The sequence below is a fragment of the Humulus lupulus genome, chromosome 3 (genome assembly GCF_963169125.1).
Source record: "Humulus lupulus chromosome 3, drHumLupu1.1, whole genome shotgun sequence".
Taxonomy (NCBI): domain Eukaryota; kingdom Viridiplantae; phylum Streptophyta; class Magnoliopsida; order Rosales; family Cannabaceae; genus Humulus; species Humulus lupulus.
This window is the reverse complement of record NC_084795.1, coordinates 29,952,972-29,972,206: the sequence shown is the minus strand read 5'-3', so window position 1 is coordinate 29,972,206 and position 19,235 is coordinate 29,952,972. Positions and strand designations below refer to the sequence as shown.

Below are 19,235 nucleotides of genomic sequence, written 5' to 3'. Positions count from 1 at the left end.
TAACACATACTTCATATACATAAATTCCATAATAAACATAAAGACATAACATAACACTTATTACATACACATACTATAATGGCCATTATTACTTGGGGTCCCATCACTACAACAATTTTCACTTTTAATGACTCTCTATGATGACTTACACCAATTTGTAAGACATTAAAAGTAATCAGGGATATTTAAAGTCTAAGTGTGCAAGTCATCAAAAGTTATTGTTTATGACTAAGTGTGTAAGTCATTAAAAGTAGTGGGAGACGTTATTTATAATTAATTAAAAATCGAAATAAAATAATTAAATATATATAAATCTGACAATTTTAGGCTTCTAACGTCTCCCCAGGGAGGACGTGTACACTTCCAACGTCTCCCCTGGGAAGACGTGCACACTTCCAACGTCTCCCCTGGGAAGACGTGCCACATCGGACGTCTTCCCAGGGGAGACGTTGGAAGTGTGCACGTCTTCCCAGGGGAGACGTTGGAGGCTTCCCTTTTATATAACCTCTTCACTCTTCTTCTTCCCCGAGCACACGAACCAGAGGCGGAAAGAGGCGATTTCAAGGCGATTTTGGCTTCCGTTTTTGGTTGATTTTCATCAACAAAAATTACTTTTAGGTATGTTTTTAAGATTTAATTACTGTATAATAGTAAGAATAATGTTTTTTATTTATTTTCTTTAAATATAGTGGGTTAATGATGGGATTTTAGGGTATTTGTGAATAGTGCGGTTTTGGGTAATTTTAGGATATTAGAAATATTTATTTAAAGTTTGAAAAATAATTTTAGTGAAAATTTGACATTAAGAATTGTGATATTGATATTATACCACATTATTTACTGTTTTTTAATTTTTTTTACTATTTAATCCGAAAATTGTAGATTTTTTAATTAATTTTTTAGGTTGATTAAGTATTAATATATATATATCTAAAATAAGGAAAATAATTTAATTTTAATTTACATACTAAATTGCATGTATAGATATAAGTAAGTCAAATATTTATGTTTATGATTTTTTTAATTTATATTATTATTTAATTAAAAAATTATATATATTTGTATAAATATATTTTAAATATTTTATTAACATTGAAGTATGTTGATTATATATATTATGTTTTATTTATTTATTTAGTAATATTCTATTTATTAATTAATTTAATTTTGTAGGTTGTGGTTTTAACTAGAGAGATTTTTGCCTCAAAATTTCTATTTCAATAACACATTTAAGGTTTTTAAGTTTCTAAAATTGCAAGAATAAGTTATTGTTAATCCAATTATTTAGTGATATTTGTTTAGTAATTTCTTATTTATTAATTAATTCAATTTTGTTGGTTGTGAATTTAATAGCAAAGTGCATTGCAAAGTGAAGTAAATTTTCTAGCTAGGACTATTAATTGCAAGAGGTACGTACATTATCTTATCTCTCGTTTTAGTATTATTAAATTTTTGTTAGAGGAGTTTGAATATCTTAAATATTCATCCATAGTGAAGTAGGTTCTGAGATTAAAATTGTGTGTTGCGGTGATAACAGAAGGTTGAGAACTGTGTGTTTTAGTAAAGTAGGTTCTGGAAAATTTGTTTGTGTGCTGTGGAGCTATAAGGAAGAAACTTATTGTGTGCTGTTTGAATTGTTTGACTTGTTGTTAACAGATGGTTAGATCAATATTATAGGGGAAATGATGTCCGATTTTGTCTAGAATTATGTATTCTAATATTATATTTGAATTGTGTTGTGCTTATTTGATTGGATTTGATAAGATTGACTGATGGCTAGGTTGCTAATATAGAAGAAATGCTGCCCAATTTTTCATACACTCGACCATGTGCTTATGTAGTTTTTATTGTTTAATTTTTCATAGACATAGGAGAAGATATGGATAGAAAATGGATGTCAGCGAATAGGTTATCCGTGGAATATAAAAACGGGGTCGATTTATTCTTAAGATTTTGTTCGGAGAATGTGAAAGACCTAAAATTTACTCGTTGCCCATGTATTAAGTGTGGAAATGTAAGGAAAATGGATCTTAGTAAGATCAAACAACACTTATTTTTCAATGGAATCGACAAAAGTTACACGGTTTGGTATATGCATGGGGAGAGAATGCATGTCGCGCCAACTCCACCAAGTAGACCCAATGAAGTAAGGAGGAATATAGTAGAGGAGAATTGTGATGCATTAGATGATATGATTGATGACGCACATTATGGATTCGGAGTAGACCCAGATAAGTTTGAGACACTACTTAGTGATGCTGAGAAACCGATTTACCCCGGTTGTAAAAAATTTACAAAGTTATCCGCACTCCTTAGGTTGTACAATTTGAAAGCTAAACACGGTTGGAGTGATAAAGGAATGACTGATCTACTTTGTTTTTTGAATGATTTGTTGCCGGAGTGTAATGAAATGCCAACTTCATTTTATGAAGCAAAGAAAACATTATGCTCATTAGGCATGCAATATGAAAAAAATTCATGCATGTCCTAATGATTGCATGTTATATCGGAATGACTTTGCAGATGCAAAAATGTGTCCTACTTGTGGTGAGTCACGATGGCAAAAGAAAAGAAATGGTGAGGATGTCAAGGAAGGAGTACCCGCCAAGGTCTTGTGGTACCTTCCTCCTATTCCTCGTTTCATCCGGTTGTTTAGAAATGCTGAACATGCTAAAAATTTATCGTGGCATGCTAATGAGAGAATAAATGATGGTAAATTAAGGCATCCAGCTAACACCCTAGCTTGGAAGAGGGTTGATTTGAAGTGGCCTTGTTTTGGAAATGAATATCGTAATATTCGTCTAAGTCTTTCGACTGACGGGATTAATCCACACACTTCTCTTAGTAGTAAGTATAGTTGTTGGCCTGTTATGCTTGTCATTTACAATCTACCCCCATGGTTGTGCATGAAGAGAAAATTTACCTTGTTGACATTGTTGATATCGGGACCTAAACAACCTGGCAATGACATCGACGTATATTTGTCGCCTCTTATCGATGATTTGAAAACTTCGTGGGATGAAGGGGTTAAGGTTTATGATGCGTACAGGCAAGAAGAATTTAATCTTAGAGCTGTATTGTTGTGGACTATCAATGACTTTCCTGCTTATGGAAATTTATCCGGGTTTAGTGTGAAAGGATATAAGGCTTGTCCCATTTGTGAAGAAAAAACATGTTCTGAATACTTAAAGCACTCCCGAAAAGTATGTTATATGGGTCATAGGAAGTTCTTGATTAGTACGCATAAATATCGAACTTGGAAAAAGGCATTCAACGGCAAACAAGAGTTTGAGGAGGCTCCTCAACCTTTAAATGGGAGTGAAGTACTTGAGAAGATGTCTAAAATCATGTTTAAGTTAGGTAAGCCTAAAGTTCGTACACCTACAAAGCGGAAGGGTCGTGGGAAGGCTAAGGTTGCGGAAGAGCCCAAAAGTTGTTATAAAAAGAAATCTATTTTTTTCGAGCTTGAATATTGGCAATTCTTACTTGTACGCCATAATTTAGATGTTATGCACATAGAGAAAAATGTATGTGATAGTTTGATTGGAACTTTGTTGAATATTCCTGGGAAAACTAAGGACGGAATTAAGGCTAGACAAGACTTGGCTGCAATGGGTATACGTGAATGATTAACTCCGAAAATAGATAAGAGACGAACATACTTGCCTCTTGCTGCTTACACCCTCACTAAAGATGAAAGGAAGGAAGTTTGTTCCTGTCTACTTAATGTAAAAGTTTTAGATGGCTATTCATCAAATATAAGGTCATTGGTAGACATGAAAAGTTGTACTCTGAGTGGTATGAAATCTCATGATTGTCATATTCTAATGCAACACTTGCTACCAGTGGAAATTCGTTCTGTCTTACCTCAAAAAGTTCGAGAGATTATCACAAGGTTATGTTTATTTTTCAAGTCATTGTGTTGTAAGGTGATTGATCCTATTAAGTTACCTAAGTTACATGATGAAATTGCTGAGGTCTTGTGTGAGTTGGAGAAATACTTCCCACCTTCCTTTTTTGATATAATGATTCATCTTACAGTTCACTTGGTTAGAGAATTGAGATTTTGTGGTCCCATTTATTTAAGATGGATGTATCCATTTGAACGATATATGAAGATTCTTAAGGGGTATGTCAGAAATAGAAGTCGCCCAGAAGGGTGCATTGTGGAATGTTATATTGCTGAAGAGGCAGTTGAATTTTGTTCCGAATACATGGCTGGTGTACAGAGGATTGGGGTAAATGAAGTTAATAATGCTGAGATTCAGAGTCATCGGGGTAGTGTTGTTTGCGCAGTGAGTCAGGATGAACTAGATGAAGCACATCGTCTAGTATTGCAAAATATTAATGAAATCCAGCCTTATATCGAGTAAGTTTATCTTCATAGATATAATGCATATGCAATGTAAATATGTGATAACTTTCACAATTAGTTCACTAACAGCATATGTAATTTTGAAGGGAACATTTTAACTAGATCAAGACAAAATTTCCATCAAAGTCAAGGAACTCCAAATGGTTACAAGACGAACATTATCGTACATTTAATAGTTGGATAGAAAATAAGGTATATTATGTTGATTTTTTGATTTTATTTTTATTATATAGTAATGTATGTTGTTTGACTAGTTTTATTTTTAATAGGTTGTCAATGAATTGAAAAACACATCAAATAATGTGTCAGACATTGTTAAGTGGATCTCTCGAGGCCCTTCTCATAGAGTCATCAAGTTTTCATCATATGTAATCGATGGTACACAATTCAATACTAGGGAGCGTGATACCAATAGAACCACACAAAATAGTGGTGTTAGTCTTGTTGCTAGAACTATGCAAATATCCAGTGCGAAAGACAAAAATCATGTTCAAAGTGATATGACTTTCTATGGAGTAATTAAAGAAATTTGGGAGTTAGATTATATCACAACTCGCATACCTGTTTTCTTTTGTGATTGGGTGAAGAGTGACAGTGGCATAATATATGAAGATTTTGGTTTCACATTAGTAAACCTAAATCGACTAGGGCACAAATCTGACAGATTTATAATGGTTGCACAAGCAAAACAAGTGTTTTATGTGAATGATCCTTCAGACAACCAATGGTCAATTGTGCTTACAACGCCAACAAAAGAATGGAATACCAAAGATGGTGATTTGCATGATATACCTATTGAAGAAGAATCAATCATATTCACTTCACCAATATGTAATGATGAAATTGATGATGATGGTGTTTGTTTACATGATAATGGTGAAGGTTTATGGATTAATAACCTGATGTGAGGTATAATATAATTATGTTTGTCATTATTGCAAAAATGATTTTGGTTTGTTTATGATATGTTTTTGTTTGTCATTTTTTTCTATATATATAACTTATCATATTGATTTTTATGTTTCACAGATGTCAGATCCTTTTGGTGATAGTGATGAGGAGGAAAATCCTCAACAAAATCCTGATACTGAGGCAGAGATTACAGATGATAAAAATGTGCGAGGACGCACATGGATGAATAAATTGATTAAGAATAGAAGTGAAGGAAATCTTATACCTGTAAAGTTCAATGAGTATGGTCAAGTAATAGGTACCGCAAGAAGTAATCGATCTTCAGCGTTGGGTTCTATGGTGAGGACTATTGTGCCCATCACCTGTAACTCCTGGAACGAAGTTCCAGTGGAGAACAAAACTCATATATGGGATTTAATGAAGGTATGATTTAATTACTTCTATTTTACTTAAAGATTTTAAAATGTGTGATTTAATATGATTATTATTTCAAACTTGCAGAAAAATTTTCAGTTGGAATATAGCTCAAAAAAGCAGACAATGAAAGACGCAGCAAAGATGTTCAGACAATGGAAGACTGACACGACAAGGAAGCACATCTTTAATGCTTTAGAGAAAAGACCAGATGAGTTTCCCCCTAGGAAACCATTTGGATTTGAGGAGATCATTACAGATGAGCAATGGTTAGAATTTGTCAACTCAAGATTAACACCAGAGTGGAAAGATAAGAGGTTACAAATGCAAGAATATCGAAGAATGAACAAATACAACCACAACCTATCTAGAGGAGGTTACGTGCGTGTGGAAGAGATGCTTCAACAACAAACTGGGCAACAATTATCTGATATTGATAGAGCTGATTTATGGACGATGGGTCGACTGAAGAATAAAGAAGGAGAACTTATTGGAGAGGCAGCTGAGGTTCAAAAAAACATTGTAAGTTTTTATATATATATTGAACTTATATAATCTATTTATTTTAATATAACTAACTTATATAAATTACTTTTATTTTACAGGCTCATTATCGAAAACTCATTGAGGAGGGTCAATGGGAACCCCAAGGCCCTGATGATGTGTTGGCGAGGGCATTGGGCACCCCCGAGCCACGAGGGCGTGTTCGGGCTAAAGGTTTCGGTGTGTCCCCCGCATTGTTTTGGGATACTCTGAAACCTACCAAAATGAAAGGGAAATCGAAAGACACGGTTTCGGCTAGCGCTATGAGAAATGAGTTTGAGGAAAGACTTCGTCAACAAGAAGAACGACATCGTCAACAAGAAGCGCGTCTAGAAGAACGTTTTCGTAAACAAGAGGAAATGTTGAGATTTTTCATGGCCCAACAGAGTGGTTCAGGATCCAATATTGGAGTCCCACCAGTAGTTCCAACCCCACCGGGACCATCTTACTATGTGCCCGACCCACAAGCACCATCTTACTATGTGCCCGACCCTCTAGGGCCATCTTGCTATGTGCCCGACCCACCAGCACCATCTTACTATCAGCCTGAACCATCAGTACCATTTGTGACTGAGGTAATTTCAATTTGATAGTTGAAAATGACTATGTATGTACATGCATACACACATATATACATAATGCTACTTATTATAATGTGCAGGTACCTAGTTGTCAGTTAGCCATTGGTTCGCTATCCAATATTGTTGCATCAGGCAAGCTCATTGACAAAGAGTTGGGTAACAACTACCAAGTGGTGATTACTGACGCTATTAAGCCGGCGACACCTCTTCCTTATGCAAAACCTGATCAGCATATGTACATAGTCATTCAGGCTATTGGGCATCCTATATCATGGCCTAAGGAATTGGTCATCGTGTCTGATGATATACATGAATAGGTGATGTATCATGTTTATATAATCATATTTGTTATTATATATTTCAATTTGTTTGTAAATTTTCTAATTATTAATATTATTTTACAGACTTGTTCTAGAAGTAATAACATATCAGAACGACCAATTGCTCCTTCAACACAACGACCCCGAGAAAGAATACAACGTTTGAGTGATCCTCTGACACAAGACACCAGTCCTTTGGAACAGATATACAATATTATATCTCGCTGGAATGACGATGACTGTGTCAATCCAGGCATAGATGAGGATGTATTCGGTCAGGATATTTCAAGTCTTCACATATGCAAAGAGGACATACTTCAATTTATTCGAATGGAAAAGATTGGACAAGGAGTTGTCGTTTGCTACATGAGGTATCTCACAATTTTTTTACTTAACCTTTCTTATTTGATTTATTTTAACAACAAATTTCCTAAATTATATTTTTGACTACTACTCTTTTTTTAATAGGTTGTTATACAATTTTTTGGTAGAACAAGGGCGCCAAAATAAGTTTTTATTTGTCAATCCTAATGTTGTAGCCACTAAAGGAAGTTCATTTGAAGAGCGTGTTCAAGGTCTGTTCAAGCGCTGTCGTCAATTAAGATCAAGTGAGCAACTTATGATTGTCCCCTGGAACCATGGGTAAGTTCAAAAATTTGTTACTGCCAAATACTTAGTCCTTATAACATTTGCGTTGGAGACTTATACCAAATATTGTTTTTCTTGTGCAGTGATCATTGGATGTTGATTATATTGGCCCCATATGCATATTACGTTTGTTGTTGTGATCCGGTGAACTCAAAACTGGAAAACCGTGAAGAAATTGTGGCAGTAATAGTCAATGCTTTCAACCTTTTTCTGACCAGTCTACCAAAACCTCCCGAGATTCCAAATAATATAGAAATTGTGCAACCGAAAGTAAGTAACTACGACTTTAATTATACTTGAATTTTACTGATATTTTTTATATTAATTGCTTGATATTTTATTTAAATATTAGTGTCCGCACCAACCAGACAATGTGGCATGTGGATATTATGTGATGAGAATGTTCAAGGATTACATTGAACATTCACGACCTGGACGTTACTTGAAGAAAGAGGTATGTATATAAATTTATACAAAGTTAACAATTTATTTATTATTAAAGTATATATAATCAAATAATTGATTAACTAATATATTTTACTTTGTATTTTTTGTAGCTAAACACTACGCCATATACACAAGCACAGATTAATGAAATGCGACAACACTGGGCGAACCATATGCTACCGATAATTCAAAGTCATCGTCCCACATATTAGGTTTTTGTCATTTACTTTTACTTTTCTTTCTTATTATATGTTTAGCTAGCTAGTGTAATATTTGTTAATTTTGTATGTTTAACAACAAATATTACAATTTTGTATATTTAGCTAGCAAAAACATATTAGATATACACATTTCGGTTTTATTAATGAAAATTCAAAATTTAAATTTGTATATAATTTAGATTTTTTAATTAATATATTTAATTCTATTTCAAAAAAAAAATTAATATATTTAATTCTATTAATTAATATACTGAAAATAATTATTTAATTTTTTTAAAAAAAAAATACAAAAACCTATGACGTCTCCCATGGGGAGACTTTGTAGACTTCCAACGTCTCCCCCTGGGAGACGTCATAGGGTGTACGTGTAACAACGTCTCCCCTAGGGGGAGACATCAAATGTCTACAATGTCTCCCCCATATAGCCATTAAATGCCTATTTTGTTGTAGTGCATAGACTAAACAAGTCATATGCCCATGAGATTAGTGGGGTCCTACTAGCTAAGTAGGTCATATGCCCATAATCTATTTGGGGTCTTGTTAGTCAAATGGGTCATATGCCCAAGCCTACAAACATACATATCATAACACTTATCATAACATATTTCATAACATAAAACATAAGATAACATAACATGTAACATATAGATTCTATCCTATTTTCCTTACCAAAGTTACCGGGATATGTGGACAGCGTTGGGACTTTGGAACACTCCTAATAACCATTATGAAAAAGAGTGAGTCTAATGAAGAAAAGAGATGAAAAGGAATGGGAAGACTAAACCATTGAGAAACATTCTTACCGAAACTTATGTGCTCAAGAACTTAGATTTCCTAACCAAAATAAGAATGAGGTTAGGAGACTGAGTAGAAGGCTATGAGAAAGAAAATAATATAAAACAAATGAACTAGAGTTTTGGTTTACCTCAAAGACTTGTAAGACCAATCTATACCACAACCGAAATACTATAGAACCTTACTTCCCAAAGTGTTTGATAAGCTTATGATGTTTAAGCTTATGATTTCCCCAAACCAGGTGTTTACACTCTCACACTCACTTAGCACTTGCAGCCTCTGAACTTAGAGCAAAAGGTGAATAATGGCTGGGTACTAGGTCCTATTTATAGAGTTTAGGAATGAAATGATCTTGATTTTACTTGAATAAAAATAATAGCTTTTTAGGTGAAAAATATTTGAATAATCGTTCAGCAGAGGCTGAAGACTCGTTCAAAAAGATGCTGGACTTATCAAGAGGTTGAATGGCTGAGTGGAAAAGAATTCAAAAACTTTTGAAAATACACTGAAGGAGGCGATATATCGCCCCCTGTAGGCGATATATCGCCTGGGCCAGTATGCCCGAAGCAGTCGTGCATCGTCTCGTGTTTTCCGTATCTACGTGCTGCGATATATCGCCCCCTATAGCTGCGATATATCGGCACACGCTGATTAATTAAACACGAAATTACACATTTTTAGCTAAGTTTGAATGGAGTAAACAGCCTTGACTAAGCCCTCAACGTATTCAAAGCTGCTGACTGACCTTATAGCATTCAAACTTTACTCCTTATTAAATTTAATCCTCAAAATACTTAATTCTTAATCATCCATTCATAACATGTGCTTAAAATCCTATTGGTCCTCATCTAAACCTTATAGTATAACAAATATTATCCTTAATATCAGTCATATAATCAAACCTTAGGTTAAACTTAATATTCTTAAACTATAGGTTAAACTTAGAAAATCTATAAGTACTACTATGAGTGTCCAAATAATTCCCGGTCTGAACCAAAAATCCACAGTTACAAAGATAATACTATACATACTATGATACTACTAAATAATTAGCTAAGTAAAGTTCTTGGACTCTACAATATTTGACTCCGAAGAACAAATTTATTTCAAATATGTCATTTCCTTGATTTTTTCCAGTTTCAACTCTTACCTTGAATAATGTTGATGGAGCCATCTCGGAGACCTATGGGCCTACAATTTCAAGCTCCAATAAAGATAGTTTATTAATACTCTTTAATATAATAACCTTAATTTATTAATCTCAATATTATTTCACTAAAAATATAAGACTGCACTCATGTAACTATAAACATTTATTTATTTACTTTTTAAATATAAAAAACGTCAATCAATTTAATCATTACATACAATTCAATCATCTGTTAAAGGTTCATAATTAAAGTAGGGATAGGAAACAATTTTAACTCTTTAATTATTTCTTGTTTCCTTAAGTACCATTAACTTTACTAATGAAGGTTAATTCATAAATTTTTTTATGAATTTGAGCACAATAATGTGTCAGTTCCAAAAACTAGCCTTAAAAGAACCATTATTTAATTCCTCTCGGAAAGGTATAGATTCCATATCTGTACATTATGTCATCGGCAATTTATAGTCCTCGAAACAAAAGTTTTCAGCTTGATCATTTTGACAAGCCATAACGAGTGAATCAGCAAAGAACTCATATGACACAAATAATAGTTCATAATTACTACAAGATTAAGATCAATTTGTATATATGAGCATTTTATTGATATGTTTAATTAATACTTATAAAATAATTGGTATTCACTTAAGTATTAATAACATATCGGGTCCAATTCATATATAACCACTTTATATAAAGTACGTCCACTAAGATGTCCTACTACATCATTAATCTAGATTTAAATTACATGTATTCATAATACTAGTGAACCGTACTTACAGTATTTAATCCAAAGATTACATATTACTTTGTTTCATTGTGAACTATTTAAATTCATTCCCTACATTTTTTAATCCTATCGTACTATTGCAAGATTGTAGTCAAAATAACAATTTGGGGAATATTTTGATATTCATATAATATTATTCAAATATGTAGCGTCTCAGAATTTTACTTAGCTAGATAGTAGTAGTAGTAGCTTAGTATTTTAGTTTTCGTGGTTATTGGTTCAAGCTGGGATTTAATTGAAAACTCGTAGAGATAATTATGAATTTTATAAGTTTAGCCTATAATTTAGAAATATTAATTTTATTATAAAGTTTGGTTAATGAATATAGTCCTAAGAATATTATTTATTATAACATAAGGTTTCGATAGACTAAATAAGAACGTGACACTTGTCACATGTATGTTTATTAAAAATTTAAGGTTTTTGATGAATAAAAATAATCATGGATAAGTCTAGGAAGTCTAGAACCTTCCCTTAGCTGTTAGGATCACGTTTTACTCAGTCAAAGTGGTTTAAACAAATTCAAGTGTGCTGAAAGTGTGTACATGCCCAGCTTGTCTTCAGGAACACATAAACCATGGCATGCTCTGATACCAAAATTGTAACGCCCCAACTCAAGGGACCGCTACAGTGCACATTGCAAACAGTGCTAAACTCGCTAATCGAGTCGTTTGGGCATAAACGTGTAACTAAGCATGATTAGCGATTTAGGGGTTAAAAACTTTGGTTAAGATATAACGTTTCACTAGAACGTTTACTGTATACATTGGGATCCCGAAAATATAATTTTAGAGTCTATTACAAGAAAGTGTTTACAACAGGCCGTTCCAAGCGGCAAAACAGGGTTTAGCCCTAGTTCCACTTTCAAACCGCGCCCAAGTATTGGTCGAGCAGATGCACATGTACACGTCATCACCTAAGCTCTCCAACTCAAGGATGGTCCAGCTTCCTTTTGCCTTTACCTGGACCACAAAGCACCCATGAGCCGAAGCCCAGCAAGAAAACTCATATGCTCATAAACAGTCATATCATGATATCAAATCATATTAGGCATGCCTAGCATTCATAGCTCTATTCAGCATGCAAATGAATTCAAACGAATGCTGGGGTATCCAGGATAAGAAATCCTGGCCTTCTGATTGGAGGACTATCAAGTCAATTCTAATCAGATGAGTGTCGTAACACTTGAGGTTCTGATAAACCATGCTGAGTGACCGAAAAGGGAGTCACTAATTCAAATGGAAGGGTGGCTATTGGGTAAGCCTCTAGCCTTCAATAGGTTCTGGTAAACCATGCTGAGTGACCAACAAGCAAGTCACTGGGGCCACAGTGCCCAAAGCCATGCATATGATGATCAAAATGATCATACAAAGCTCATAGGTCTGATCAGATGAGTGAATATCACTTTGAGGTCCTGTTAAACCATACTGAGTGACCGACAAACAAGTCACTAGAGGCCCGGTGCCCATAGCCGTGTAACGACACCGTTACCTAGGCTTTCCTGCAATGGCTCTTACCAAATGAGTGACTGACAAGCATGTCACTAAGGGCCGGTGCCCATAGCCATGTGACCTAACAGTCACGGGGCTCGCTGGCCCTGGCTCTAAATGACTAGCCTTTGGCTAGATAAGCGCTTGTTTGTATTCATCAAACTTGAGGTCGGTCCTGCATTAATGCTCTTTGAGTCATTCAATGCAGAAGGTCGATTAGGTCTAATCGACATGGCTTGCGTTGAACACGCTAAGGGCGTCCTGACAAGTGAGTCAGCACAATGTGACCAGTGCCCAGTACCACTGTCGAACTTGACTAGTGAGTCACAGCTTCACAGTTGATACTAACACCTTTGCCAAATCTGACTAATTAGTCAGTGCCATGCACAAGTAAGCAATGCTATCAATGTGTATCATATGCCAATTATCCAAGAGTAGGGCATTCAGCATGCTTACTTAACAGTTGCCAGCATAATCATGATCGTGCAAAAACATAGAGGCTCAAGCTCTGACCAATCTCATATTCATCATTCATGACATGCCCTAATCACATGTTTCTCGTGCATTACATGCATCACACTTAATCATCCAGCATGCCTCAATAATAATCATATGCAAATGGGCAAGATTGCCAAGCATTCATTATGCTATCAATGTTTACATTTAAACATTCAACATGCATCAATCATAGCCATGCATGTCACATATGGGGTGCAGTTTTCTTACCTTGGGTTCAAGCAAGAATTAACAAAAGAAACGACCTTTGAGAACGATCAGTCATTTGGTCCTTTAACGGTCACCTAGTCATAACCAAAAATATAGGATACCATCAATGAAAATGAAAGCAAAGGTTTCCAAACCAATATCTAGCCTCCGGGACATCAATCCACACTTAACCGGGTAGTAGGACCGACCCCGAGGCCTTAAGCTATCATCCCTAAGTCAAAAACCTATTTCTGGCCAAATCTGCCCTGATGGGCCGCGGCTCACCATAGCCATGCCGCGGCTCACCCTCAGACAGAGGCAAAAACTTGCCCAGAAGCACACTCAAGCCGCGGCACGCCATAGCCAGGCCGCGACACATTACGCAAACCAACAACAGTCAGATTTTCTTCCCCTGCGTTTCCCTCGAAACCAAACCTTCAAACCAGTCCCAAAACTCAATCTAACACCCAATTCAACCACTAAACATTATCTACAACTCACCCTCATCAAAACCCAAGTTAGACACCAACCAAACTTCCATTAATTCCAACTAACCACCAAGAAATCACAAGCTGAAACTTAAAAGAAAACAGAGTATAATCAAACTTTCATGGCTGAGTTTCCTTACCTCAAGCTTGGTTTTCAATCCCCTTCAATAGCTGAATCAAGTCCCTAACCCCAAACCTTGATTTCCTAGCTTGTTACCTCAAATTGGCTCTCAAAATTCCAAAGGGAGAAAGAAGGGAAATGGTGTACGGGTGAGGAGAGAGAGAGGAGGTTGATGTTGCTCTATTTTCTAACAATTCCACAGCCTACTAAACCCCAAAGGCTGATATATATCTTGGAGGTGAAAAGACTATTTTTCCCCTAGGTCAAATAAAAGCTTCTAAACACTCCCAAGGGTAAAATCGTCATTTCCAACCTATACCGTTAATTATAATTAACGCTCTCCAATTCCCGCTATTCTCAATATTCTCAAATGCCAATTAATCATATCCCATTACCCTTCAATTCCCGGTAATGTTCTAATCATCAAAGTAACTCCGAGACTCACCCCGAGCCTCGAACTTAAACCCGTTATGACTAGACCGAACACTTACATTCCCATGATCGTCTCATGCCGAATGGCTCGAACCAATCCACATATAATGTGGTAAAATTTATAATTCACCCATATGCATGAAATTACACAATCACGCCCCCAACGGCCAAATTACCAAAATGCCCTTGCAATTAAAATATAAGCCCATGTGCATGCATTCACCATCATATAATAATATAATTCACATAAACATGCATATAATCATTAAATACCATAATAAATCAATTATGGCCCTCCCGGCCTCCTAATCAAGGTCCTAAACCTTATTAGGAAATTTGGGGCATTACAACTATCCCCTCCTTACAGAAATTTCGTCCTCGAAATTTATCTGAATAGCCCGGAATATGAATTCCGCATAACTGATTCCAGTATCCCAGGTCGTTCTCTCGACCTCACTGTTTCTGCAACATACCTTAAATCAAGGTACACTTTATTCCTGAGAATCTCATAACTCAATTCATGAGTTCTTTCAACCCATGTCCACTGCATGGAAATACATAACACAATGTACAGCCGTCACAGCCAAAACTATGGCCCAACAAAAGATAATCTGACCAGCCCTATTCAGGACTCAAACTGCCATACTAACCTAGGCTCAACTTGCCTTTACTCATTACCCCTTTCCATGGTAATTCTTTTAGGAAAAACACAACCTCCTACCTGGAACTACATGTTTCTACTTTTCAATTTAGTAACATTTTTCCATTCACTCTGAGAAGTGAGCATCCAAACTCCAACCTCTAATAATCTCAATAGTCCCCTGAACCATCGCATGATCCAGACATAACATCTCACCCATTTCACTCCAATGAAAGGGTGACGAACATGTTCAACCATACCTTATCCCATAAGGTACCTTTCCAATTCTGGACAATTCTCCCTCTGATTATGATCAGCTTGAGAACAATGAACTGTACTGAATTCCATCTATATATTCATCGCCTTCCCCTCACCCTTCCATAACCTGGAAGTAACAATAAAGTCTTCATCTAATAAGATAGACCTTAAATTCTTATGAAGGCACACTATCTCTTTCACAACACTGGTCCACAATAGCCCAAGTCAATCATGCTAACCCACTTTCTTGGGTAGCCCCACCGCGAAACCCATCGCGATGCTTTCTTATTTCCAATACAAAATACTCAAAGGCTGCAATGACCTTACAGATTCCTGATACCTTGTCTTCACCTGCTAGCAGGTTAAGAATTTTATCACGTATTCCATTATGCCCCTCTCCATCCCAGGCCATCACCATAAAGCTTTCATGCACTAGTACACTGGCATGATGCCTGGATGAAGAGAAAAAGAAAGAAAATAACATGAGATTCATCCAGAACCTCCCATTTAATCCCAGTGTCCATCGAATCCCAAATCTGATTCTTATATCACAATAGATTCATACCTAACACTGTATCACCCTTAGCTAATCCAGCTAAGACTTCCATTCAATTTTTCTTATCTGTGATTCACTTAGTCATCTATCCTTTTGATCTTCTCTGAGATAGTAATCTCAAGCACAGAACTGGCCACTTAGCCCACCAGAACTCTACTCTAGTTCTAGTCAAGCCCTTTTAGCCAACATGTTGCATAATCACTCATTTCTCTGTATCATCGATGTGTCATAACAACCCGCCAATTGATTCTGATCTGTAAACCCGTCCCGAACTTAAACCCATTATGACTAGACCGAACACTTACATTCCCATGATCGTCTCATGCCGAATGGCTCGAACCAATCCACATATAATGTGGTAAAATTTATAATTCACCCATATGCATGAAATTACACAATCACGCCCCCAACGGCCAAATTACCAAAATGCCCTTGCAATTAAAATATAAGCCCATGTGCATGCATTCACCATCATATAATGATATAATTCACATAAACATGCATATAATCATTAAATACCATAATAAATCAATTATGGCCCTCCCGGCCTCCTAATCAAGGTCTTAAACCTTACTAGGAAATTTGGGGCATTACATGGGTACTTCACCTCTTTATGTTTACTCAAGCACATTTTCTGGGAAGTTACAGAAACATATTAGCCAAGATGCAATCTTTGGTGCTTTTTCATTTATCTTTTGGACTCTTACTCTTATCCCTTTGCTTAAGTATGTCTTTGTCTTACTCAGTGCTGATGATAATGGTGAAGGTGAGTGTTTTGTTTCCTCCCTTTTCATTCAATTTTATTCAATCCAATCCAATTTAATTCAATTTCAATTTCAGTTTTTGTTTCATTTTGATTCATTTCAATTCAATTTATTTTCAGGTGGGACCTTTGCTCTTTACTCACTGCTTTGCCGCCATGCTAAGTTTAGTTTGCTTCCCAACCAGCAAGCAGCTGATGAAGAGCTCACTGCCTATAAATATGGTCCATCTTCTCAGCATGCTAGTTCCTCTCCCTTGAAGAGACTTTTGGAGAAGCATAAAAGGTTAAGGACTGCCCTTTTAGTTGTTGTGTTGTTTGGAGCTTGCATGGTCATTGGTGATGGTGTCCTTACTCCTGCTATCTCAGGTTAATTTTCTAATTGCTTATTTTGCTTCATATGTAACTACTGGTACTATTATTTCCTTGTCTCTATTTAACATCTTTGTAAAAAAAAAAAAAATTGCAGTTTTATCTTTGGTTTCGGGGCTTGAAGTTACAGAAAAGAAATTAACTAGTGGTAAGTTGTCATGTTTTGCTATATATATACATATATTTTATTTTCTCTTTGATTCTTTATGAGTGACTTAACAAACTATGTGCTGCTCATTGTTTTTAGGTGAACTTCTCTTGATTGCTTGTTGCATCTTGGTCGGTATATTTGCTCTGCAGCACTATGGCACACATAGAGTTGCCTTTTTATTTGCACCTATCGTATTGATCTGGTTATTTTCCATTTTTTCTATTGGTCTCTACAACACAATACATTGGAACCCAAAAGTTGTTTATGCTTTTTCACCCCATTATATTGTCAAGTTCTTTAAGGAGACTGGTAAAGATGGCTGGATTTCTCTTGGTGGGATTCTTCTTTCTATAACTGGTATGTGCTATATCCTACTTAATGGAAATAAACATCATTTTCATTGGCTTTGTTATGTTAAATTCCATTATGCCACTACTCATCTTTATAAGTTTGGTCAACCATTAAGTTCTATGTAGTTTATTAAGGACAAAATGTCGTTATAATACCCTAAAAAAAATGTCGTTATAGTTATAGAGTATATGTTTCTGTTAGTTAAATTAACGATAGGCATTTTCTAATTCCTTCCAGGAATTGAAGCTATGTTTGCAGACCTTGGTCATTTTACTGCATTGTCAATAAGGGTGAGTTTTATATTATTATAATTTTTTTGACTAAATATATTGAATTTCTTTTCTACACATAATAGGAAACATGTACATATTGGCTGGTTTGGAAAATTTAGTTTGGTGCAAGGCAAAGTAAAAGGAAAAACCACATGAATTAGAACCTGGTAGGAAAAAGCCAAGTAAAAGGAAGACCAAATGAGATCCAAGTGGGTTAGAATGACTGGTTGGGCTCTTGGTTTGCTCTCATAAGATCGGGGTTTGATTCCTCATGAGACCTTCCTAGAAATTTGTTAGAGTTTCCTGCCTCCCCCAAAGATTGTAGGTTCAATGGGAGAACATGTTAAAAAAAAAATTGAAATAAAAAACCAAAAAAGAGGACCAACTGAGTTAGCAAGTCATGTATAGAAGTAACTCCATTAGATGCTGCTGGAAAAGTAGAGCATGGTGTTGAAGATATTTCTTCAAAATCAAGCGTTTATACTTCTGTATTTTATTTACCCCAAATCACTGTGCTTTTGCAGGCCTTGTTCACCATGATGTAGTAAATGTTTTTTGGCTATCAACAAATGATAGTTATGGTTCCCTTTTTTGTCTGTACAGCTTGCGTTTGCTTTTGTTGTATACCCATGTTTGGTTGTACAATACATGGGTCAAGCTGCATACTTGTCCAAAAACCCCGATAAGATTCATTACAAATTTTATAATTCAATCCCTGGTTATTACTCCCTGGCATTATTAATATTGCTTCCAGAATTGCATTTTAATATATGAGTTGCTCTTATTGTGCTTTCTGTTCTTGCTTAAATTGCAGAATCTGTATTTTGGCCGGTGTTTGTTGTTGCCACACTAGCAGCTATTGTTGGCAGCCAGGCTGTTATAACTGCTACGTTCTCCATCATCAAGCAATGTCATGCCCTTGGTTGCTTTCCAAGAGTCAAAGTTGTCCACACCTCAAAACACATATATGGGCAGATCTACATTCCAGAAATAAACTGGATACTCATGATCCTTACTCTTGCCATAACCATCGGATTTCAGGATACAAATTTAATTGGAAATGCTTATGGTATGATGCTTGTCGAATCTATACCGTTTTCTTATAATTATTATTGTTTCCAAGTTTGCCAAGTAAAAAAAAAAGGTTTGCTTTATAAAAATATAAAAAGCAGCAATGTTTTTTCCTTTCTTATCCATCTATGTAAAACTGTTATTGGAAAGGTTGTAATATTGGGTAGTGAGATCATTGAATGGGTAATTTTACCTAAAAGTTTCATCACATCTCTTGATTGTGAGCAACATAACTAGAATTTTGCTTTACTAATTGTGTCATAGTTTGATTTAGACAGGATAATTTCTAAAGGATTCTTCTGTTGTATGAATAGATATATGAACTGGGTTGGAACTGGGACAATTTAGAACTTCTAGCACAGGGCAGAAACTTCA

The 19,235-nt window shown here is 35.5% G+C and overlaps 1 protein-coding gene across 1 annotated transcript; it reads left to right on the top strand.

Moving 5' to 3' along the window:
• The first annotated feature begins 16,477 nt into the window (after nucleotides 1-16,477).
• On the top strand, nucleotides 16,478-17,017 carry LOC133823845 (potassium transporter 4-like). Its single transcript, XM_062256695.1, has 2 exons — nucleotides 16,478-16,649; nucleotides 16,767-17,017. Exons 1-2 carry the CDS (start codon nucleotides 16,478-16,480, stop codon nucleotides 17,015-17,017), a joined length of 423 nt encoding a protein of 140 aa, XP_062112679.1.
• Nucleotides 17,018-19,235: the final 2,218 nt, after the last annotated feature.

Coding starts and splice junctions, on each gene's coding strand:
- LOC133823845 (XM_062256695.1), top strand. CDS start 16,478: ATGGGTACTTCACCTCTTTATGTTTACTCAAGCACATTTTCTGGGAAG. Junction 16,650..16,766: donor TGCTGATGATAATGGTGAAG/GTGAGTGTTTTG, acceptor ATTTATTTTCAG/GTGGGACCTTTGCTCTTTAC.